Source organism: Aquila chrysaetos, chromosome 5 (assembly GCF_900496995.4).
Source record: "Aquila chrysaetos chrysaetos chromosome 5, bAquChr1.4, whole genome shotgun sequence".
NCBI lineage: Eukaryota > Metazoa > Chordata > Aves > Accipitriformes > Accipitridae > Aquila > Aquila chrysaetos.
Window position 1 is genome coordinate 59,378,207 of NC_044008.1, and position 25,112 is coordinate 59,403,318.

The 25,112-nt window shown below is 36.0% G+C and overlaps 2 protein-coding genes across 6 annotated transcripts; one reads left to right on the forward strand and one right to left on the reverse strand.

The window, feature by feature from the left end:
• The first annotated feature begins 57 nt into the window (after window positions 1-57).
• On the forward strand, window positions 58-16,222 carry ZWILCH (zwilch kinetochore protein). Of its 5 annotated transcripts, none has more exons than XM_030016066.2 (18): window positions 58-133; window positions 599-650; window positions 1,884-1,979; window positions 2,094-2,212; window positions 2,901-3,097; window positions 3,603-3,682; window positions 4,004-4,159; window positions 4,402-4,473; window positions 4,812-4,905; window positions 6,395-6,450; window positions 7,760-7,862; window positions 8,912-8,991; window positions 9,212-9,368; window positions 10,327-10,355; window positions 10,789-10,925; window positions 11,225-11,320; window positions 11,410-11,528; window positions 12,200-16,222. In XM_030016066.2, the coding sequence occupies exons 3-18, from the start codon at window positions 1,956-1,958 to the stop codon at window positions 12,289-12,291; spliced, it is 1,611 nt and encodes a 536-aa protein (XP_029871926.1). In that variant the 5' UTR covers window positions 58-133; window positions 599-650; window positions 1,884-1,955; the 3' UTR covers window positions 12,292-16,222. The 5 variants fall into 5 exon arrangements, with proteins under 5 accessions (XP_029871926.1, XP_029871925.1, XP_040979874.1 ...); XM_030016065.2 differs by lacking the exon at window positions 58-133 and adding an exon at window positions 300-394; XM_041123940.1 differs by lacking the exons at window positions 58-133; window positions 11,225-11,320 and adding an exon at window positions 300-394.
• Window positions 14,208-23,895, reverse strand: LCTL (lactase like). The gene is made up of 13 exons (XM_041123942.1): window positions 23,735-23,895; window positions 22,471-22,631; window positions 20,794-20,881; window positions 20,430-20,536; window positions 20,016-20,144; window positions 19,373-19,468; window positions 18,633-18,687; window positions 18,378-18,539; window positions 17,373-17,647; window positions 16,890-17,016; window positions 16,229-16,428; window positions 15,620-15,683; window positions 14,208-14,323 (listed from the first exon to the last, which is right to left on the reverse strand). The coding sequence occupies exons 1-13, from the start codon at window positions 23,856-23,858 to the stop codon at window positions 14,208-14,210; spliced, it is 1,704 nt and encodes a 567-aa protein (XP_040979876.1). The 5' UTR covers window positions 23,859-23,895.
• Window positions 23,896-25,112: the final 1,217 nt, after the last annotated feature.

Below are 25,112 nucleotides of genomic sequence, written 5' to 3' on the forward strand. Positions count from 1 at the left end.
CGGCCCCGCTCCAAGCCCCTTCGCCTACGCCGCGACGGGCGGTGCCGAGCCCTCTCCCTCCGGGCGCCTCGGTCGCGTTCAGTCGCCTCCCAAACCGGGGGACTCTTTTCTGGCGGAGGGATTCGGCGTGACGGTCAGCCAGTCTCACAGAAATTATAAAATTTTTAAGGCTTTTTTTTTTTTCCACGGGGAGGCGAGCGGCGCAAATAAATATAAATAAAACCCACCCCTGGGGGGTGAAAATAATACTTTTTTGGTCTTCCTTAGGCAGACCGCCCCGGATGTAGCGCCGGGGGGGGGGCGGGAGAGGCGCGCTGTTCAGTTTGCGGCGGGCGGTGATGGCCGCGGAGCGGCGGCGGCGGGCGGCTGCCGAGCTGTACGGCCGCCTCCTCCGGTGGGTCTCGGCCCTCCGCGGGCGCGGGACGGCGTCTGCCTGCCTTGAGGGGCCGCTCTGCTGACGGAGGCTGGCTGGGGCGGGGGTGCCGAGCGGGGCCCCGGCTTGTGGGGAGGCTGCTGAGACTCTGCGGTTAAGCTTACTGTTTAATGAGGAATGGGGAGGAAAAAACTTTATGTAGCTTAACGTTTTCTTCTCTTTCAGAATATATGAAGAAGGAAGGGAAAGTACCCCCGAACACCCGTGTCTCTTTGAGGTAAATACATATGTGAAAATACAGTCACGTAACCTGAGTCTGTATGTTTAAAACGCGCAGGCACTGATCAACAGCTGAGATATGTGCGGGGATATCACGTCAAAAGGAAAGTTCACCTCAGCAATATCTCTTTAGATCTACCTTTACCTCAGGACGGAGAAGCAGACCCGGGTACCAGAGTGCTGCCTTCCCGGGGCCAGCGCCAGCCTTCACCTCCCCCCTCATACCCGCATTCCACCTGATTTTTTCCACCTGTTAACAGTTGACTTTTTTTAAATGGTTGTAAGGATCAAGTACTGGCGAGAGCCTGATGGGGCGGGGGCCGTGTGAAGTGCAGAAGGTGGGTGAGACCGTATGGGATTGCTGGGAGGGGAGGAAAGAGCTGCCACAGCAGCTGCCCTTCTCGGCAGCAGTCTGACTGTGCTCAGGAAGTATTTTCATGCTTCAAACTTGCAGCCTCTAATGGCACGCATTTTATCTAAGTACTTTTATGGGGAGTGGGATATGTGTATGAAAATAGCAATTGTTTCTAACGGCTTCTGGAACATAGGAATGGCTGGAGGAAAATCTCTGGTGCTATTTAGCTGTACTAATCTTGGGATTTACATAAGTTTGATAGTTTGAAAATAAAATCAGGTGATTATTTAAATATACAGTAATGTGAAAAACAGACTAGATATGAAGAATCAAGCAATACTTTTCTGTGAGTATGGAAAAGCCTAAGTAAAGATTGATATTCCTTCATTCTCGAGAACAGGCTCGAGTTATTTTATGTGTCCAAACAGCATTTAGAGCTCTCACGAGACATTCAGAGATGTGATCAATTGATATTTAATGTTACTTTAAATGTGGTCTCCATCTCAAGGATATCTGGTGACTGTAGTTGCTAATTGACAGCAATGATCCCTCATATCTTGGATTATCTGAAGCTTTGTTCATCAAACCAAACTTCAGTTTCTCATAGAATCAACCTGTTAAAGATTCAGTTTTCTACGTTGGTTAGTTGAAAGTTGTTGTCTTGTCACAGTTGATTTGATTCCACCTATGGCATGCAGTAACTGTGTTCTCCTGAAGTAAGAAAGCCTTAGATTTGTGAGTGGTTGCAATAGGGTTGGAAAACAGTTTGTGGAATTAGCTAATTTTGCAATTTCTGATACAAAAAATTGCTGAAATGCAGCATTTATATGTAGTGTATTAAAAAGTTTTTTTGTTTGTTTGTTTGTTTTTTACCAGACTGATGTAGAGATCTGTTTGATTGGTGGTAGTCACAAAAGTCCCATTGAAAGATTTTGGAATGGCAACAATATGATATATATTTTGCAGAAAGCAGTAAGTGTATATCTTAGTTGTTAATTTTTTAAATGTACTCTAGGCTTTTGAATTCCCATCAAATATTTTCACATACCTTGCATTTTTTGACTTACCTGTGCATTTTTCTAAAAGAGACACAATGAAGGAAGTGATGCAATGGAAGAATCAAAACCAGATGATGCTATTTGTGCCTCTGAGCTTTTACCAAAGGAGAGTTCTGGACCAGTGGCTCTTTCTGTTAGAAGAGCAAAGTAAGTGTCAAAGGTCTGCCTACCCTTTTCAATGTAATTTTCTTTTGCAACTTTTGTGTCTCTTCCTAATATTTAGAACCTGTATTATTTTCAGTCCCCCAAAATTAAATTACTCATTAGTGTAGTGAGGTGATATGACCATTTTTCATCCTGCAAAATGGCCTCCCCTAGCTAAAAGTGTTCCTAACAAAGTAGCTAAAGTCAAGGTACTGGAAAAGCACTTGAGCTGTGCCATTAGGTTAATGGGACTGTCTGGGTGTAGGTGAGCAAAGAAAGCTTACTAAGACTTCAATGCTTGTTTTTGTAAGGCTTCTGTTTAAAAAAAAAAAAAAAAATAATCTGATTGGGGTCATTGGCTGTTATTAAAATACCAAGGCATGGTACCAAAACATGGCGACTAGTTTAACTTATCCTTTTAATATGCTTAAAATGTAAAATTCAATTATGCTTTTAGAATCTTTAAATTAAGATATTATATGAAATATATCTCACTTATGATATGACTTCTTCCTTTGTGACTTCGTTGTTCCACCTGTAAAAAGAGGATTATAATACTGCATTCTTTTTGTAAAATGATTTGATGTCTGCTAATGAAGCATGGTAGATAGAAGTTAAGTTTTATGTAAGGGATAGATTTAGCTATACTTGCTGGCATCTTTTTTTTTTTTTTTCCTGTTCGTACTTCTAGGCAGTTGATTTCCTTATATACAATGGTCCAAAATCCAAACATGACCCACTTGAACATAAGTGACCTGGTTGTGCTTCCTCCCCTCTGGATAAGGTGTGACGGTTCTGATCCCGAACATACTTGTTGGCTTGGAGCTGAGCCTCTCAAAGCTGGAAACAGAATTACAGGGATAAATTTTTATATGGTTACATGTGATGGTAAGGTTATAATGTTACACATAAAATTAAATAAGAAGGCTTAAAAATGTGGGAATATTGATGTAGCCATGCTATCTTTGTCCTTTGTGTGATGTTGGCTTGGTACTGCTCTATATTCCTTGTTTTAAAAAACGAGGGGGGTGGGAGGGGAAGAGAGAGAAAAGAAAAATGTTTTTAACCCATGCTGTGTGGGGGCAATAACTTTTTAATACACTTAATGAAACAGTATCTGTGCTGGCCCACCTTCACTCAGGTGCAATAACTTAGCAAATTTAAATTGCTACCTTTCAACTCCTTACACAAGCACTGACTCTTACTAAACATTTATATGTTAACACCAGCTCTTATTATCAATAGGACAAATACAAGAAGAATGCCTGCTTTCTAAAGGACAATATGAGTTGTACTTGACCAAATGGAGTATTTGAGAATTAATTTTAAGTGCCAAATTTGAATTGTGTCAAATGATTTTTTTTTTTTTTTCCTTACTTTTTTCCCTTCCTAGGTCCTACAGCTGATAAAACCTATTTTGCAAACCTGGAAGAGCTCAAAATGGCACATAAAATGAAGCATCATTCATCTATTGTAGGTTTTTACAGTCTGTCATGTCTCCAATCTAAGTTTAAAAACTCTGGTTTTGGATTTACGATACTGGTTTTGGGGAGCTTTATAGATTCTACTTAGAAATTCACCTTAGTATGATTCTATAGTATAATAGTCCCTTTTGAAGTAACATTTGAGTTCCCTATGTTGTAATGCATTTGTCTGATATTAGCCCTTTTTGTGTGTGTGTGTGGAATGCTTTTAAAATTATTTTGCATGCATACAAAACAATGAATGTTGTGGTGGTTTTGTTTGGTTTTGGGGTTTTTTTTTGTTTGTTTTTTTTAAATCTGTTCATTCTAGGTGGTGACAAAAGGATTTGCTCAGTATGAACTTATTAGAGCTGCTGTAATAGAGGACACAATTGTAGAATCTGAAAGCAATATATATGTTGATATTACATGGAATACTGTAGATAAGATTCTGGAGACACCCCCACTAGTTTCAGCTGCCACACTGGTAAGTCAAGAGGGAAAAAGCAAATAAACCCAAACTCTTTTCCACAGCTTACATCATGAGTAGTGTAAAGGATAGAAAATAAGTTTGACTCGTGACATTTGCATTTATTGTTCTGTATATAAGCAACACAATGTGTTCATAATCTAAATTATAAATTATGCTAATATGCATTTCACTAATGAAAATTTTAGGACACTTGAGTTCTAAAGTTTGAAACTGACATAAACTTCTGGAACTTTCAGAATATTACACTGGAGTCTGGGGACCCCAGAAGTCCTGTATATCAGCTATATAGAGAACTGCAGTTTCTCCTTGTAAGTATAAGTGAAGAATTCCAATTTCAGTTTTACATGGAATGGTGATTTTATGTGTTAATACTTTATTTAAAACTTCATCAGATGTTTCAAAGATAACTTTAAGCTTTTATTTTAGAATAAAATTTGAGTTCAGTTTTAGGAATCTTAAATACAAGGAGGACAAAAGCTCATGAACGCCAAAGCCAGGAAATTCAAGAAGTTTCTAAATTCATGGTTAGCTGTACAGAGAGAGATGTATGATTCTTGGAGAAGTTAACTACATTTTGAAGTATGACACATGCAGAACCTCAAATAAGAACTGACTTGTGTTGTTTTGATTTTCATGCTGCCTTTAGGCTTTGGCTGAAGGTTTGAAGACCGGTGTGACTGAGTGGCCTGAGCCATTAGAGTCTGAATCAGCTGTTGAACTGGTCCAGGAATTTCTCACTGGTAATTGCTGCTTGTTACATGGGGAGAGAGGGATGTCACCTTTCACAGAAATAAAAGGAAATTCCACATACAATTTTTAAAGTATTTGGTTTAGAGATGTTAATTTCTATGCTATAACCACCTGCAGAAAGCAGTTAAATAGGTTAGTCAGTACTCACTGTCATTTTTCTTTGTCCTAGTGTCTTGTATAAAAGTAATAATTGTTTCTTTATAAAATGACACAATTATGTTTAAAAAGCAATTGAGACAGTTCTGGATGCATCTTTCGAGTTTTGACATGCACATGAACTTCTAAACATGCTAAGTGTCTCTTTGGTAGTGGAAAACAATCCTTTGATGACATCTTAAAATGAAGCATCCAAAATTACTGATTCCTTCTGAAAACTGCTGTGAAGAGTATGTGTCTTGTCAGAAGTTTAAGATATTAGGAAACAAATCTAAAAAGAGAATCAGATGTAGGAGTGCATGAAGGGGTTTTCAAATGCAACTGTAATTTTTTTTTTTTAGGATGTAGATACAACTTGTTCAAAAGACAAATCAGACAAAAACTCTCTCTGATAAATCCATCTGGAAGAAAACCAGAGACACTTATTGGACCACCTCCTGCCCCTTACTGCCTCCACACTGGAACTTAACAAGTTTATACTTAGATAATAGAATGTAGTAAAGTTATATGGGGAAAACATATAGCTTATAATAAAAAATGTTAAGAAATTATCTTTTCAGACTACATCCTGTCGTGGTTTAACCCCAGCCAGCAACTAAGCACCACGCAGCCGCTCACTCACTCCCCCCCCCCCCCCCCCCCCCCAGTGGGATGGGGGAGAAAATCGGGAAAAAGAAGCAAAACCCACGGGTTGAGATAAGAACAGTTTAATAGAACAGAAAAGAAGAAACAAATAATGATAATGATGACACTAATAAAATGACAACAGCAATAATGAAAGGATTGGAATGTACAAATGATGCGCAGTGCAATTGCTCACCACCCGCCGACCGGCACCCAGCTAGTCCCCGAGCGGCGATTGTCTGCCCCCACTTCCCAGTTCCTATACTAGATGGGACGTCATATGGTATGGAATACCCTGTTGGCCAGTTTGGGTCAGGTGCCCTGGCTGTGTCCTGTGCCAACTTCTTGTGCCCCTCCAGCTTTCTCACTGGCTGGGCATGAGAAGCTGAAAAATCCTTGACATTAGTCTAAACACTACTAGCAGCAACTGAAAACATCAGTGTTATCAACATTCTTCTCATACTGAACTCAAAACATAGCACCGTACCAGCTACTAGGAAGACAGTTAACTCTATCCCAGCTGAAACTAGGACACATCCTTACTCAGTAAAAACAATTTTTAAATGGATAAATTTTGTCTATTAGCCATCCGGGCAGTGTATTTGTTAATTATGATGTGCCTGGGGATTTATACAATTGGTTTGATGATACTTTTTTTTTTTTTCCATAGCAGTGAAATTTATTTTTCTTCTCTACTAGATTTAAAGAAGAAGCTGGATGGATATTGTATATCTGGAAGCAAGAATGAAACAGAGGTATATGCAATTTCCTACCAATTGCTTTGTCATCTTGTTTCCCTTATAACTGTAGTTATTTCAAGTTTTGACTTGTATATTATTTATGTACATATGTAAATACATAGACATGTAAAGATAGATCTCTTGCTTTCTGTTTCTGCTGTGTAAAAATAATGGAAGAAGGCCTTACAGGCAAAATTAGGAATTCCATAGCTATCCTCTAATAGAAAGTCTACTAATTTTTACCTTCAGAAAACCTCCCTGGTTTTTTATTCTGAATGGTCTACCGCTGTCCGTGATACGTATTTTTTTATATAACTCAGTGGTGTGGAGCTATTTTGCTTTGCTTCTTTCCTTTCCTTTTCACTACCAAAAGCTTGCAACTGTATAACTGTATTGTATCAGCTGCAATCGCACTCCCTTGTCTTAACTGTTGTCTGTCATCTCCTAAAGCTACTGATCCCATCATGTCCTAGTTTCTTCCAGGAATTCTGACCTTTGTGCCATTGCATTCTATCATTAATTTGCTTTTCTTGCCTAATTTAATGATATGGGGCCAATTTAATGGTATCAATTGGATATCTGTCCTATTTATCTAGAGGTTTATGATATTCTAAGGCAATGGAGAAATTCACATTATAAAAATGTCTTCAGTTATACTAACATTTTTTTCCCCTTTCAGCCTACAAGGAAAGGTTTGCATATTTTTCCTATTGAGAGGGAAGTTGCATTTTGTTGATAAGCTAAAAATATAATGATTTCTGTATCAGCTAAACGAAAAATATTCATGATCAGGATAACAGAAGAATAGTTCTCTGCTCTGAGAATCTATGAATGTATTAATTTTGGCGTCCCAGGGCACTGCTAGGTATACATGCAGTTATTTAGTCATCTATGAGTTCAGTGTACCATAGGTCATATTCTGAGTTAGTACTTGCTGGACTGTATTCTTGCTATTTACCAATGCTCCGTGCATCGTGCCATTGTAAGGTGAAAAGGACCATCTTGAGCTAAGGAGTTGGATTTTACTAGACAATCTGGTTGAGCTTTACTTGGCTATGATCAAAAGTCTTTCTGATAGTAGGCTTCACTTCCTGGTCCAAAGCTAGCAATTATCCAGTGTGATAATTCTGAAAAGAATTAGTCTCACTTTTAAATAAAAATAGGCTTCCAAATTACTATGCACTAGTAGTTTCTCTGCAGTAGTTTCCCTGGAAAAGGGGAAAAATTAGTGATGCACCCAATTCTGATCTCGAGAAAATTCTAATTCATAAGGTCTTTGAATCTTAGGCATCCTTTTTTACTTAAGACAAACAAACTCTTTCAGAAAATCAAATGTGACACAGCTGCAGTGGACAGTTCAATAAAATCAATCTTCAGTGAGCGAGGAGACCTGGATTTTGCTGAACAATTATGGTGCAAAATAAGAAGTAAGTGTATTGTGGTTTTTTGCCCCCTCAATTCTGTTCTCTGTATCTACTATACTGTATTGCTTTCTCAGTGAGATGAATATAAATTTCTCTGAGTTTTAAGGACTGACTGATCAGCTCTTCAGAAAATTATCAGCAGGCTTTTTCTAGAAGAGCTAATTTTAGGTATGTAAGATGATATACTTTCTTATGACATATAAAGGTAGACCAACATCTAGTAGGAGATACTATATTTCATTTTATTTGGTTGTAAAAGGTACTAAACAATCAGTAGTACTCATGTGCTCTAAAACTGAAAACTTTATAAAATTTTTGTCTTCCTAGATCTGAAGGACAATTTTGAAGTTGATAAAGCTGCATACAAACTTTTTCATTCTTGTAATACCACTCACAGTCCTTTAGTAAAATACATTTTTATTTAATACTATTTTTTCAGATTACTAATTAACTTTTGTTAAGCTGTTCCAGAGATTATAACAACTCCTTTGTGTTTGAGGGATGGAGTCATGCAACTTTTAAATCCCTTTCATTCCTATTAGTGCAACCACTGTTGTGTTTGAATTGAAACTAGATAGCAAAAATGTACTGTGGTGACTGCAATCTATCCTGCTTCAGGGCAGTGTCAGCTGCACAATGTGTGGAGGCTTGTTTCTTGCTTAGGAAGCAGTTAGCTGGATAAATGGATACTAATAGTTCATATTGTAGATGGAGGCTGTTCAGTTAAATTTAAAAAATGTGTTGAGTTTCAGTGTATATAGACAGAATGTAGCCAAAATGTGTTACATGACAACCTGCTTCTGCCATGTGCTGTTCTCTAACAGTCATATGCAGTTCGGTGGTCTCTTGATTATTGTTTCTTTAGAATAATCCTTTTTAAAGTCATCATACAACAAACTTAACAAAAAGCAGTGCAATCTGTCATTTCAGCTATCATTCTTTACATGAGGGGTTTCGTTCCTGCAAGTATGTGTTGGCCCGTTGTTAATGATTTAACAGCTAGAGAGAGAGCCTGGATTGATAAAGAAAACATTGCATCTTTTTTTCTTAAGGTGTCAGTTCCTATCAGGAGTTGATAGAATGTTTCACACTGATCATAAAATCTCTGGAACGTGGTGAGATACAGCCATGGGTATGTATTTGTATTTCACAATGAATGTTAAAATTTCGAGTTGTTTGAAGTAGAATATAGTTCTTGTCACTTAACTACCCCTCATTTCTGTGTTGTATTGTTTTTTAAATTACTTTCACGTGTCAGAGTTTGCCTCCGTTTCCATGGTGCTGTACTTCTAAACAACGTTTATGATGTTTTGTACACTGATACATCACAAGAAAACTTTTCTAATTTTTAGATTCATCAAGGGAGTAGCAGTTTGCTAAGTAAATTGATTCAACAGTCATATCATGGAAAGATAGAGGTCGTTTCCCTCAGTGGCATCACTCCAATTCAAATGCTCTTGGAGATTGGTTTGGATAAGATGAAGAAGGATTATGTCAGTTTTTTCATAGGTAAGCCTGGTATCTGTTAACATTATTAGAAATTCAAGATAAAAGGTATTCCATGCAGAAAATAATGATGTTTTTGGAAACCTTGATCTCGCTTCTGCTCCCATCTGCTGAAGTGCTGTTTCCAGCCTCCTTAGTAATTCTACTTTTCAGTTGTATATGGTTTCAAAATTTAAAAAATTAAATATAGCTTGCATAACCATGTATTTATTTTTCAATTTGAAAAAAACTTTAGGTTGAACTTCAAGTAAAATAAATACCAGATTTATATAACTGTGGACTGTTTTGTTTTCTTATGTTTGCTGTAGGTGAGAGAAATAAGACCCTCATGGTCTTTCTGTCTTTTTCTTTATGGTCTACATGGCTTAAAAGGAAATCAGGCAATGGTATTTATATATAATAGCTGTGTTTGTACAGTCTGTAGTATTTAGAAAGGTATTTTTGATTATTCTTATATATTATACTGGAAACAAGCTGGGGTGGAAAGATTTTTGTAAAGTACGCTTTTTCTTGAAATGGTTGTGGCTTTGTTTTCAGTATTATAGCTTTATTTTCTTTCTGAACCTGTGGGAGGAAGAGTTTGTGTTTTATCATTGTTGCTACCCATTTCCTTTTCCTTCATCTCTTAATTTCTTTTTTGCTTTGTCATCCTGTTTTCATTCTTTGTTTCAGTTGCTTTTTTATTATGTCCCAAGGAGGGTGGTTGTCTCAAAGTATGCAGTAGGGTTCTTCATTGTGCAGCCTTGTAATAAATAAAATAATGCCTCTACCATGCCACTTTACAGGGTTTTTTTCTTTTTTTGAATGAGTAATCATGTCAATAAATAACATCACTGTCCTAGTGACTTTGTGCTTTTCTTTAGTAGAATTTCCTGTTTGATTACCTGAATGTTGCTTATATTTCATCTGACACTATGTAGTAAATTTTAATTATTTCCCCCCCTCCCCGTTCATTTCACAGGCCAGGAACTTGCAACATTAACCTACTTGGTGAGATGTGGTTTTTTGTGGTTTGGTTTTGGTTTTCTTTTTGTTTGTGGGTTTTTTTTTTTTTTCCATTTCTGAAAGCAGTATAAAGTAGAGCACACTTAGCTGATGGTGGGATGCAAGTCATATCATTCCTATAAGCTGAGAAACTGAATTGCAAATCATGAGGATGGAACAATATACTGCAGAAATGTCATTATGTTGTTTCCCTATTCGTATATTATTTCCTAGGTATCTGATATAGGTCATTGTCAGGCAGGACAGTGAATCTTTGTTCATACTTTGTTAGCATGGAACTTTGTTCTGACTCTGCTGGGTCATTAAAATTTTGGCTTCTCAAAAGAAACGGGAAAATTATTTTAGTATACTGAAGATGTGTTGTGTGTTTGTAGAAACTGAGTGTCTAGTTAAGAGCAGAAGCTGTTTGCTGTTCCAGGATTACTTCGTTTCCACATCAGTAGATCTACAAGAACAAGTTCATCGTGTTCAAAAGCTTCACCATATGCTGGAAATAATGGTCAGCTGCACAGTCTTACTTCAGTTTAAACATGAGAACCTCTTCCCTTTGACACAGTAATATTTCATTTTTACTTCTCGCTCTTCAAATTACAATAACAAATAGATTCTCTTCGACAGTTGTAAAGAAACTCTCTTAAAAAAACCAAACCAAACCAGTTGTCCCTAATGTTGATGATAGTGGGACTGCAGAAGTAGCAGTTGGATCTTCCTGCTAAATTTTGCTTTGTGACTAAAATTAAAAACCAAAGGAAATCATAAAATCTGAAAGCATAGTTAATTTTCCACAAGGTTTATGCAGTATTGCACAAGCATTTCTCCAAAGAAAGTTAGTAACTAGTTGATTCTTATTGTAGAATTTGCATGAAGTATTATAAGGAAAATCCTCTAAATGAGAAGCATGTGTTTCAACTGCCAATCAGACCAGCACTTGTCAAGAAGTTCTATCAAAAGTAAGAGAAACTTCAATCTTTGCAGCATTAAAATTCAGATGTAACTGAACACCTGACTGAATTTTGACATTTCTTGTTTATTCTATCAGTGATCACCCAGAAATATGGAAGGTGGACATAAGTAGTGGGCATGGACAGAAGGAGGTTAAAACAACATGGCAAGTTAGTACTAATCCTCCAGTTAAACATATGACATCAAACAATACAGGTAAGGAATATTTGTGGTGACATGAAATAATGGAAGTACACACTTCTAATAAATTCAGTTTTTATACTGGGTTCAGTGGATCTGAACTTTCTTGTATCTTCAGCAAAAGCAAAACAATGTTTTGTTTTTTCTTAAAAGGGTGAGATGGTATTCATAGAATGTAAAAGATTTTCACAAAGTGGTGACTTTCTGCCTTCTCACCTTTGAGTTAGGTTTTTAGAGTTAAAATGACAAAATAGTTCCAAATATGAAATGATTGTTAAACAGTCTACAGAATACCTTATAACTTATTTCTAAAATCTTTGCCAGTGTGTCTGAGAATGGGTTTGAAGAGAAATTTACCTGTTACTGAATGCTGATCTGTAGTCAGAGAAGCAAGCAGGTGCTAAGGTGAGAAGACATGCCTTGCTGCAATCAAACGTAGAACAAGTGAAAAAGCATGAGAATGGGGAAGAATTAAGCATAAAGACTGAGTATAGAAATAATTTGCCTTTTTGGCATGAGGTTTGATGCTTTGGTAAAGCTTTCCTGTCATTCTCAGTTTTTGTCATGAAGTGCTCCTTTCAGTAAAACTGAGGTTTTGAAACCAGTTCTTGAAGCTGCTACATGAACTAATCTCTACAATTTCTCTTTCCAAGAACAGTGACTGATCACATCTTTTGTCTATGCAGGTGTCTTTTCTGATTCCACAGTTAATGGAAGCAATGAAGAAAGAATGTATTTTATTACAATGGCTAAGTGCAGTCAGGTGCATTTCACATAAATGCATGTTACTTTACAGGCAGGCACTTGAAAGGTACAGTAAAGGGGAAAGTTCAGTATTATCTGTGTTCCAACAGTGTATTTAGAAATGCTGTATGATTTGAAGAACAGTACGTCTTACCGAGTTATTTGCTTTAGTGTGCTTGAAGTGTGAGGTACACAGCCATAATTCATGTGTACACATCTAATTTGTTTATAAATGTTGTGCAATTATGAATGTATAATTATTTTGAAAATATAGTAGATATTTTTGTTTGTGTATTTACAAACATTCAATAAAGTACTGCACTTTGGGGTTTTAAATTTTATTTTTATTCATTAAGAATGCAGTCAGACACTTCAAAATGTGAATTAGCTTAGCCCAACAAAACAAGCAATATTGTAATGTTTTCCTGGTGTCAAGTGGCATTTCATCATCCAGATATATTTGGAAAGCTGTTCATCCAGGACATTGTGAATTTCTGACAATTTGATTTTCTTTGCCTCCATGTTTATATTTTGGAGTATTCTTGGATATACTTATCTCTCTTCTTCAGATTCATTTTTTCCCCAGTGCAAAGTGAATTATTTTAACAGTGTTGTCTTGTATGCTTTTGCATAATTTTCTTGAAAAAAAATATTCAATATAATTGGATGGGCATAATCATTTAAATATGTTGGGATGATAGTTGCATATGTTCTTATGTTGATTAGATAGTGTATGTAACATCTTGGTAGTGTAATTTTAAACAATTACATAGTGTAGTATATGCTGATTAAATAATTTGAGACAAACGTTCTGCATAAAAAACTATTAACTATTGATAAGAATAAGGAAACCCCCAATATTCATGCTTTAACAAAACTATAACTTTCTATTATTTCTGGTTTCTCCTCAGTAAATCTTATTTCTTATCTCTTTCCTAATATTACATCTTAATAACTATCAGTTTAATAGTTAGCCTTTGAAGAGAAGCCAAGGTCCTTTTTTGGATTTATGTACTGCTACTCTGCATTCAGTATATGCACATGCAGTGCTGAAAATATAGTGCAAGCTAAATAGGAAACTTGTTTGTTGCTTTGCTTTAGAGGAATAATTTCAAGCACAACAGGAGAACAAACATAGCCAGATGTCCATATTCTGGAACAAATTTTTAATCATGTACTTCACTTGTTCCTACCTGCAGTAGAAGTGAATCTGAGGTGGAATATTACATTCTGGAAGTGCTTGGATTACTTACAATACACATTTCTGTGTGTAATATATTATAAAGTTGTATGAGGCAATCCTAGTTCCCTGTAAACAAAACTAGAGAGATAGGAGTCCTTGGTTTAAATCTGACCCAGCAGTTGTCATCTTTCATTAATCACTACAAGTAATTTTTCTCCACACCTGAATAATAAGATGTATATTATCCTAACTTTTAGACATGAATAATAAAGTAATGTTTAAGCAGTGCTCTTGGAACATTTCAGTCCTTTTCTATTTTAAAATTATGTGTCTGTCTCTCTTCAAATAGCAGTTACATGCTAATTAAAAGACTATTGATGAACAGACTGAAACCAGCATTTGCAAGCAGCTTTTAATCACTTGAAATTTGTACTGTCAAGATTTGAATCACTTTAATCTTAGCTAACTATTTTTCTGGTGAACAAAATGTATAGTATTTTCCAAAATAAGAAGAAACATAAAATCTGCTACTTAAAATTAATAGAAAGTAATGCAGAAAGAAAATGTACTTCGGGTTTTGATTTAAAAAAATTAAATTATGTTTTGGCAATTGAATAGGAAAAACTATAAAAGCGCTAGGTGGATAGGTAAAGTAATATTTCTTTACAGTGGTATAAAAAGGGGCATCTGTGGTAAACTAACTAATATGACAAAGCAGTTGCATTTTATTTATTATGCAAAATAAAGATGTGTGTAAGCTTGCAATTTTAACTATGACTTCGAAGGTAGAATATTAGTAGGACAATACTGATGAGTATGCAGAGCGTGAAAACTGTAGGAAGAACAATCTCTGTCACCATTTCCATGTGAGTAATCAGGGAATCTAAAATTTGAGAAATGAGTAATATGTAAGAAATTTAATCTTCTGGAGTATACTAATTGTTAACTTAAAGTTAACATAGATTAAGGATTTTTTGCACATTTATGGCTAAAATTACTTTTTTTAAATGTTGACATTGGCATAAACAGCACACAAAACAAAAAAAAATTTCGTAAGTCTGCAAAAGCTGGAGCAAATCCATGACAGTTTTCCTTCTCTTTTTTTTTTTCTTTCTAATGTAAATTTTTTGAAGATATGTCGGTGCTCAAAGGGCTGCAAAAATTGTGTTACTATGAATTAGCTTCAGTGCATTAGCAGTATTCTACTGTTCCTTTGATTTTTATTCCTCCCACCCCAAGGGAAGGGTAGAAAAGAAAACTGTCAAAGAGAAATCCTTGGGAAGCACTTTGGCCGTTTTATGATTGTTTTGTAGCTCTTTGAAAATTAAATGGGTTTTATTCTGTAGAATTTTATTCCACAGATAAGCCTCAAAGAGTTCAATAAACACAGTTAATTCACATAGAACATATAACTGGGCAGTTGAAGCTAAGTAGGATAAACTTAGGATGACTGCTTTGACATTTTCTACAATATGGAATTTATCTCATCCTTCTTATGAGGCTTTATAATACTTATTTCATCTTTCTTAAAAGTTTCAGAAATCCACTGTGGTAGACTATTCTCCTAGTTCAGGAATTATGAAGGGTCCTGAATTACACTGGGAAGGTCTTAAGTGAGATGGATTAGGCTGGCACTGTGGAAACTGCAGGCAAAGTTGTCTGTATTATGTATTCTTGAGCAGCTGCTCTAAGTTGTGCTGTTGTGAGCTTTGTTACCAGGAGTATGAAAGCAGAAATGTGGCTTAACACTACCTTAGGCTAGTACTTAGCCTGTTTTTTTTTTATAGTTTCCTTTTATGTAAAAGTGAAACATTTACAGATTTTTCTGTCTGCATGGTTGTCTTGATTTGTCTGGGTTTGTTTTATGTTTGAAAGAGCATTTAGCCCTTTCATTATTTTAAGGAGAATACTGTCATCCCTAGCCTTAATTTTAAATTATAACTCTTTCAGTTTGTGTATTCCACTAACATCCAAAGTTGATCCATTTAGCTACAGTGATTTTAGTTGGAGAGAGTAAAGAAAGACATTTTTCTCTAGGGGCTTGTTGTATATGAAAGCTGTTGTGCTTCCAGGGAGAAAATACCTTTTAGGACCTGCTAATAGTAGTATTCAGAGAAGTATAAAATCTGAAAGTTACATAATATGCTTTTATAAAACAAAACGGAAGACACATAATTACCTGTAGCACGGAGTTGGTGTGTGGTAGAGCAAGTGTCCATGGCCTTCTGATACCAATTTTCCACCTGAGAAGGTTGACATATAGCAGTTCTAGTAGACTAATATTCTGTCTCATTCACAGCAGCTTATTCTCTGTCCCTGAACATTTGTCCACTACAATTGACTTGAAACTATTTTATTCTATCAACACATAATTTTCTGAAAGTTTCTTTGTGTCTTTGTGATTTTTATTGCAATATATTTTTTTATAGTTAATTGTTTAATAAGAGTTTAAAAAGCACATACTATATTCCATATTATTTTCCAATAAGGTAGCACGTATGTGTAATTTTCTGCCTAGAAATGTGGCAGAGCACTGGTAACTTATGATTCAGAATTTTTGATCACATCAGTAAGTCCAATTAGAGTTCACAAAATGCTTCAGAAACAGTAGTTGAGGCCGTTTCCACTTTCTCTGTCTCTGGAGGCCTGTGTATTTAACACATCCCTAATTTACAGAACCAAAGTGTTGTTTCAAGTACTGTATTCATGCAGGTTGTTTCATGAAATTCAATGTGATATTTGCCTATGTATCGGAAGAAAAAAGAATAAAATCAGCAACTGACATCACCTCTCTTTGATTTGGGAATCCATTTGCGCTGATAATCTTTTTATAATAGTCAGCAGATGCCTTTGGGTATCGTGGTTTGTTCTTATTTCTAAAATCAATGTGATAAAATCCGAATCTTTCAGAGAAGCCTTTGTTCCATTCAAATTTATCCAGCAGTGACCAGGCAGTATAACCTTTGACATTAACACCATCGTTTAGAGCTGTAAACAAAATACAAATTAATCTGTTAAGTGTGTTGCCTATGTTTATCGTCCTTAAAATACGGTTCTGTAGGTGTTTTGTTTTATACCAGAAAGAAATGGGAGGGGGGACGAGGACAGAAAAATGGCAAAGTATAAAGTAATTAGGATCCTTTGAAAATATTATTTTTAGCTTAGAGGTACTAGAGCTTTACAAGAATGGTAATTCAGTGCAATTTCTCCTTTCTAGAAGTGGAAACTGATGATTATTACAGTATTAAATCTCATGCAGGTTACTGTATTTATTAGGATCAGTAAGTTTGGCTAGGTTGTCATTTTTGTGAAAATTTATTAGCCTAGGTTGCTGTTCATTTTGATTGGTGAATATTTATTTCTCTATGATGTAAATTACAAGAGTAGAAAATCAGAAGGTGAAAATGCTTAAAAAGCTCATGCACTAAAAAAATGTTTTTTAAAGTTACCTTTCAGTATTTCATTAATATATCCTTTCAGATACTCTATCCGCCATTCATCACACAGTTGAGTACACTGTACCTTTTCAGAAACTCCATTCTCTGTCACATAAATGAGAGGGTTCCCATATTGTGTCTGCAAACAAAGAGATGTTTGGACTGGTTCATGTAAACAAAATCATCTTATTTTGACAGAACAGGAGATTCTTAGTAAAATGTATCAAAAGCAATTTTCTAGATTTACTTAAAGTTACCTTTAGTAAGAAAAATGTATAACTAGGAATTTAAGTTAACTATGGTTTTATTTTAAAATTACTGAATTCTATATTTTTCTGAACTGAAATTAAGGTGGGTTCTTTGGCAAAGAAACTTTCCAGTATGACAAGACTATAGAGATGGAACTGTTGAAAATCTAAAATAGTTTAAGCACAGCTTCTGCATGTAACAAGACAATTTTGTTTACTTCCTTTTAAAGATTTACTCTGTAATCACCTTAATGAAGTTGAGTAATCTTCTGAATCCCCATGGCACAGAATATAACCATTTTGGTCCTGGAGCTGGCCATTTTGGGTCCACCAGTTCAGCCAAATCGCGGTCAGTGTGGTAACTGGACACTTGTAGAAAGGGAAAGCTCTTCTGTAGAACATAACGAGTAGTAAAATGACCTATTCCCAGGAAATCCGATGTCCCTTTAATATAGGTTTTCTCTTGCACTGAGAAAGTTGGTAATCTTGATGTCCCCAGGCCCTGCTGGGCACTCTTCCTACCTATCAAAATAATTATAGGAAACATACTTCTGAGGAGCATAGAAACTTGTTTTCTTTCCCTCACCAACAATAAATATGGTTTTCCTGAACTTAGCGTAGAGGACAGTTTAGTTTGTTTGCTTTTAAGATGAAATAATCTTTCATCCTTTTAGTTTGGAGAAGTAAGTTGAGTACAATCAGCTGGGTACCATACATGGAGAATAGAGTGAATTAAAGTGTTTTTTTTTTTTCCAAGGAGTATGATAAATGTCAAAAGAGTGCTTGGAAACATAATATGACAGGAACGGAAGTGTTTTGCTGCTGGATACATTGCCTATCTTCTTCATTCTGTGAAACAAAGATAGTGGAACCCTGTAGAAATGCAAGCTTTAGTGATGAAATACTGCTGGTTCTTTGTTCCGTAGGTAGAAAATCCAGAAAAATACTTAACAACTCCCTGTCTTGGTTAGGCCACTAAAAATGGACTATGACTGAAAAGTGAGGTAGTTGTTTCCTTTCCAGTTTGGAGCACTCAGATGTGCAACTGTTGGGTTCAACAGCAGCTCAACTTTTTAGTTCTAATATGTCCCCAATTGCTCAGGAGCTGTGTCTAGCCCCATGGGCCCTTCATTGCTTAGCCTTGTCTCACCTGTGTCCTCATACTTAACTACATGTTGGTCAGGGGCTATTCTGTTGTAATATTCTGTGAGTGTGTAATTTATTCATGTTATAGTTGGTTACTGGGGCTTACCTACATAATTCTTCATAATTTCTGGATAGTCTCCTCTGTAAATTGGATTTGCAAACCATCCCAGATGAAACTGTATATATCTTTCAGCAGCGTCTCTATCTGTTTGGCTATGTGGATCCACAGGTTCACCCCAGCCACTAGTTAGGGAAATTCCAACCATACCTTAAAACACAAAGTGACAATTCTGCAGTTTAGGCATAATCTTTAAGCCCTTAATATAAATAGAAGCATAATTACAGAATGAATCCTTATTACCTTGCTGCTCACTACGCCATGTGTTATTGTAAGAGTGCCATACCTTTGCATGAGTCTGTAAGTTAAAAAAAAATCGTATGCACATTTTAATCTGTTATGCCACAGTCAGTATAGAAAACTAGTGAAGATCAAGAGCAGTTTTTGCACTAAGTTGTGTCTGAAAATATCACTTAATTTCTTTTATGTATATTACGGAAGCTTTCATTTCGCATAAGATGTCAAAAAACCATTTATGCAAGATTCCTTCCCTAAATTCTGGGAGGTCCCCATGAAGGTAATACGCAGCATTCAGTATAGTGTTCTGTCTGGTGTCTCCAGTCTTTGAATGTCTTTGCCTAATTTATTCAGGCAAGTGAAAGTTTACTTTTATGAGAGCTAGCCTTACTGAAGTCACTTGAAAAATTCAAGTTCATTTCAACAGGTCAGGATTTTACTCCTTGTTTCTAGAGTAACCTGAATATTTTCTTATTCAACCAGTTCAAAACATACTGTAAGAGACACTTAAATTATAAGGAAAAATTTAAGTTGTTGAAACAGTGTCACATGAAGCACCTAGAATTTCATGCTACACCTGAATATGCATTGGTAGTTTAAAACCAGGTGATAATTTCAATGTGCTAGTTGGAAATGACATTGTTGCAAAGCTATATTTCTGTTTAAAGAGCAGAATCCAAAAAACTTAATCAGTCTGCTAAATATTCTTAATTCACACATAATTTAAAGCATAATTTTAGTTTTACTTTAATTATATGGTGTGCTGCTTTGTATGCTCCGCATCCACCGAGCTTCAGTCCTGGTGCATGTTCTCCTGTTTCATAACCCTTTTCAGCAACTGCCTACAAACATACATACAGTTAGTTATTCTCTGAACAGCAGAGCTAATGCCTTTGCTGCCATCCTACAGACTTAGATCCTGTGCTCTTCTGCATGGTCTGTCTCAATCTCTCAATCCTCTCTAGTCCCCTTTTTCCTTCCCCTCCCCTTGGCTCCCATCTACTACCCTGCTGTTTGGTTGATAATATCCCATGGCTTGTTGGAAGCAATGTGTTGGTGACTAACATTAGTGGACTGACTGGCCAGCTTGCTGTTCCCTCATGAAACACATGAAGGGCAAGTTGTAACTGCCTTTCCGATTTCTGTGCCTCTCACCTCTTCAGCTGATGATTTTTCAAAACTTCACTGGAATTTCACGTCTTAAAACTCTGCACTTGCGTGGAATCTGGCCACTGAGATTTTTGGGCACAAAGATTAATGGCATAACTCTCTCCCTTTCCCTCTCCTTCTCCAATTTTTAACCTGCTTCCCTGTAGTATCACTTCCACAGAATTTTGGGAACAGTGCTCTGTAATAGGAGTGATTGGAAAGAAAGCATTGATAACTTACCCAAGGATTACTAAAAGTAATCCAATGTTTCACGCGATCGCCAAACTTCTCAAAACACAGATTTGCATAATCGTTAAAATAATTTATCATGCTTATATTTTGCCAGCCACCATACTTTTCCTGGAGAACCTTCATAAATAAGAATTTGAAGAATCAATAATGTTATTTAAAGTTCAGCTACCTATTAATAAAGACTTTTATTTCAGTAGCTCAGAAGGAGTTTTTCTGAAACTTCAATGTATATAAACTGCAATGTATATAACACAAATGAATAGAAAATAATTATAAGGACACTTAAAAGCATGCAGATCTTTAAACATTTTTCTAAAGTACACATAGTCATTAAACTTAGAAATAAATCTCCTATCAGAAGCATTTATATTAGACACTTCACTAATTTAAATATTGTCTAACCTGTGGAAGATCCCAGTGGTAGAGGCTCACGATAGGGGTAATATTGTTTTCCAGAAGACTATTAATTGTATCATTGTAGAACTGTATTCCCTTCTCATTCAATTGCTCTGCTGATGAAATGCAGAGACAAAAAATTACCTGGATTGTTTTTCAGATAACTGGAAGAATAGAAATCTAAAACTTTAACCAAGCAATTTTACATCACAATGATGGGTGTACTGTAATGGATGTGTAATGGTTAAGCTCTGTTCTGCAGATAAAGAGACAGAAATCTATTTAACAGTAATGTTAAACTATGGTATGCTCATGAGTAAAATTACTTGCCTCTAATACTGGTAAGAATATGGTGAAATGTTATGCTTACTTTTGATGCCAGTGGGCATAATCCGAGGCCATGAGATAGAGAATAGATAGTGATTAACTTTCAACTCCTTCAGTAACTGAATGTCATCCTGTGAAAAGAAAACCAATTAACATATCTCAAGTCGGAACAGAGTAACTCTTCAGTTACTCATCTGTCTTAAATAGTACTGAATGCAGAATATCTTTAGAAGAGTTGCACAAAAGAGGATTCTATGAGTTATTTTCTGCATTTGCTCTGAGATGATGGCTCTTTCTACTTGTATACTTCCTTTTAATAATTTTTTTTTCTTGACTCTAAAGAAGTCCTGTAATGTTTTGTGTTAACAGCTATGGAAACTGAATGTTTTCACCATCAAATAGAGGACAGAAAAATGAGTTGAGGTATTCTGCAACACAATTATATTTATGTCAGAATTTGTAATAGGCATGTTTTAAAAAATAACATAAGCCTGTAAATCTTGGCCTCAAACATTTCAGCCTAGGCACAAAAATGTGATTATGCAGGCTTTCATTTACCGTCTCATTCTGGAGTTAGCACAAAGAATAAATTCGGTATAAATACATGTTCTTTTTCTAAGAAATCGTACATCTTCAATATTGCACGAAATTAGAAATTGATGGTAGATAAGCCAATGCAAAGAGAATTCTGCTGATGAAAGCAAATAGAGAGTGCTTTTATGTGAAGAGGACCATCTAACTGAACACATACAATCAAGTTTTAGAAAGTATCTCAAAACACAAGCCCACAGTAGTGCGTAAATGTTGAAATGCTATCATTTGTACCTGAATCCTCTCTGAAAAATAGGTCATGTGATCATCATGTCAATCTCTTCTAATGCAACAGCCCCATGAGCCTCAAAGTTCCAACCTCTCTATGGGTTTTTATTAAGCTGTTCTTTCAAGCTTTGACTTGTTTGAGAGACATCAAATTAAATTTCTCCTGCATTTTCCTATTTTAGGATGGTAAGGCATATTAGTTTCTTTGCTCTTAGTTCTTGCTGAGACCTCTAGTTCTCCCTCGGATTTCATATATGTGGAAAAACCTCAGTGGAATATAACTTTTACCTAATAAGTTGGAATTCCAATTATGTAATATTGGTTTATCACAGTCATTTGGATTCTTCTTGCTGTCTATCTGTCTTTTCTCCAGGACAGTAATTCTAAAATTGGTTTTGATAGTTTTAAGCTTGGAAACATATTGCTAATAGAGCTGCATTGATTATTTATTTGTTATCCATTCAAAAAAATGAAAAACGTTCAGCCTGAATTTTAAAGCAGCTGATAGTTTTATTTTTCTTAAAATATACATAGGAAACCTTTAAAGCTACTCAAACACACACACAAAGATGTTAATTTTATTCAAAGCTTAAATGTCTTCATTGTTGTTCTACCTAGGCATTTAGACTTCCCACAAAATCTAGAATATTTCTTTGGACACAAAAATCCTGAAAAACTGAGACGTATTTGGGAAATACTGTGGTATTATTGATTCTATGAGATTATTAGGAAAGAGGATTTTACTGATCTAATTAAGAATACCATCCCTTGGCTTCCTATCTTAAATAAGCCTATAGAACAACTGAAGCATTTCTTCTTTACTGTTATTTCAAAATGGGAAATCAGTATCATGAAATGGCTCCAGAATGTTTCTAGAGGGATAGTTCCTCTTTAACGGTACCTTAACTTTGTAGTAGCCATCACATGCTGAATCTCCTGTTTCGTTTCTAAACACTCTCCCTTTCTTGTGAGTAAAAGCATCCCAGATACTTGGTCCTTTCCCATCCTTGTCCCAGGCCCCTTCAGTCTGGTATGCCGAACTTCCAACACCCCATAAAAAACCTAAAGGTAAAAAGAAGTGAGTTAAGATTTAAACATTTTCCTGCAAAACCAGTCTTCATACTAAATTTTCATATGAGAAAGTAATTGATACACCTTCACAGCTGCATAGCTTGGTGTGAAATGTGCATGACTGCATGCCTACTGAACAAGAGGCCAATGTTTTCTACATGAAACTTTATCGGTGCATAAAAAGGGACTATGAAAATGTGGTATAGACTAAAGGTATCCTTTTCTGATGCACTGAAAAAGGGATCTAATTCTTTCATATATTAAACCTCGTTACCATTATTTTACAGTGATGAGGCAGTGCGTTGATAGCATGGCAGAAATGTCTTACTGTAAGAAAAAATCAGGTTCCCACATAATTTCTGCCTGCTAGATTTTATGGTTTTTTTAGCGACGACAAGTTTAGCTATTGTTATGTGAAATACATAGAAAGATTCTGGATTATTTTCCTAGTATTATACAAAAGGACATGATTAATCCATTTCACAAGCCACTTAAAAACTTGAGCATGAAAACAAATCAGTGTCTATATCTTTTTAGTTTTAATTTTTGTTGAATGAAATGTGTGAGCGTGTATAAATATATGCTGAAGAAAGGACAAGGTTTCATAAAGTTTTGCTGAAGAGTGAATTAGATGATACTAAACAGCTTGAAACAAACCCAGCACAATTATTTCACTCATGTTCATTTCTTAAGTTAGCTGCATAACAAAGAATATTTTTAGTTTATAGTTCTTCGTTAGTTGTAGATAATTTATGAAAAAGGAGAAGAGTTCTCAGATGTGATTTGTTATACTGTGCATCTTATTCAATCACAGACAGGAAAGGGAGATCTGGATGTGAAATATTAATCTATTAGCATTTACTCTGAGATTACTGTTTTAAGTGACCATATGAAGTGTGCAGGGTTATGTGAATCCTTATATATCCAGAGCTAGGTGCAGAAGATATTAGGTATTCATTCTGCAAGAGCCTGAATTTTTGTTTCTGCCATTTCCGTGGAAGGACAAGGAAAACCTTTTGGTAGCTTTCTTGTGCAAACACACATGTAGATCTAGAGTATTATAAAACCCACAATTAACTGTAATTCAAAAGTACCAGCTGGAAAAGTGCCATAATAGAAAGAGCCAGGATTATTCTTTGTCCATTGGAAATCCTCAGCTGTATTCAGCCGTATTATCGGCACAAGCATATACCATATTCTCAAAATGTAAGTCTTCATCGCTGTTAATTTGATCACTGCAAAGTGTTGTCTGCAAGTTCCCACCTGATAAAATAGAAGAGCATTGTCAAGTATTGCCACTCTACAAAGGAGGCTTAGGGTGATCAAAAGGGAAAAGCTTATTTTTTCTGCTGAATGGGTATGATTTCCATTGAAGGCTAAAAGCAGTGCTTGGGCTAAGTGGAAGATGCAGTTAAGCTTCTGGCAGGGTGATGAAAATGAGAGAAGAACGAAGTGCAAAACTGTAACTATTAGAAGCACTCCTTGCATATTTTCTGTAATGTTACTTATCTTTACTATATTCTAAAAGTCTCTTTGTTGGTAGCTATTTTGTTCTGGATTTCAAACTGTCCCACCAGTGTCAGTAAATAAAACCCTGCAAACTGATTGTGAGTGGGAGCAAGAAATGAAAGTGAGTATGCTGCTAGCATCTTGCGACCTAAATAGGTAATGGAAGCAAACCTCGTGGAACTTGAGAAGGAAAATTAATACTTGCAATTGTTGGCGTTTTAATAACTGCAGTTTTATCTTGATGATGTCCCTTTTATCCAGTTCCAGCATCAATTTAAAATGCTACTATGTATGCACTATATTTTTAACTGCTAAATCAGGTTAAACTATTGGTGGGATGACCAATTTTAACCATCTTAAATAAAGTTTCAGAAGGCCTTTGTAGAACAGCACTATTTCCCCCAAATTTATACAGTTCCCAGAGGGTCTGTTTTACATTCCTGAGCCTCTGTTGGTGAATTTGAAGATGGGGCTAGAAAATGAGGAAAAGTAGAACAAATATCTTATGAAAAATAATCATATTTTGCATTGGAGCATTGCATAAAAAGTAAATGCGTCTGGAGCTTTGAAAAGCAAACTTGGATTACAGGATTGGACATGTACACTAAGCCAACCAACAATCAGTTGGACTGTTTATGTGCAACAGAGCATTTAACAGCCTCCCAAGAGCAGGTAAATGAAGGTCTGAAAATACCACATCCTTGACTGCCTGTACAAAAGAAGCCTTTCTGCCGTCTTTCTGCAACATGCAAGAAGGGGACTGTGTTTTACACAGCATCTCTTCTCATCAGCTCCTCTTGCACAGCCCTGGGGCAAGTGACAGAATGAGGGTGGAAAAACCACCTTCAGAATCAGGTGACCCATGGTGAGCCCGCTGTGTGCTCCTTCACGTTCTCTGTTAGGAGACGTCAGTAATGGGAGAGACTGGCTAAACAGAACTAAGCAACAGTTTATTTCTGACTT

What these genes read in the sequence shown, in the direction of transcription:
- ZWILCH (XM_030016065.2), top strand. Translation starts at nt 339, where the DNA reads ATGGCCGCGGAGCGGCGGCGGCGGGCGGCTGCCGAGCTGTACGGCCGC. An exon ending in AACACCCGTGTCTCTTTGAG is followed by an intron (nt 651 to 1,883) that starts GTAAATACATAT and finishes GTTTTTTACCAG; the next exon opens with ACTGATGTAGAGATCTGTTT. An exon ending in GAAGCAAGAATGAAACAGAG is followed by an intron (nt 6,451 to 7,759) that starts GTATATGCAATT and finishes AAACTCTTTCAG; the next exon opens with AAAATCAAATGTGACACAGC.
- LCTL (XM_041123942.1), bottom strand. Translation starts at nt 23,858, where the DNA reads ATGAAGACTTACATTTTGAGAATATGGTATATGCTTGTGCCGATAATA. An exon ending in ATGGCGTAGTGAGCAGCAAG is followed by an intron (nt 18,540 to 18,632) that starts GTAATAAGGATT and finishes TTGTGTTTTAAG; the next exon opens with GTATGGTTGGAATTTCCCTA. An exon ending in GATTCCCAAATCAAAGAGAG is followed by an intron (nt 15,684 to 16,228) that starts GTGATGTCAGTT and finishes CAACCTTCTCAG; the next exon opens with GTGGAAAATTGGTATCAGAA.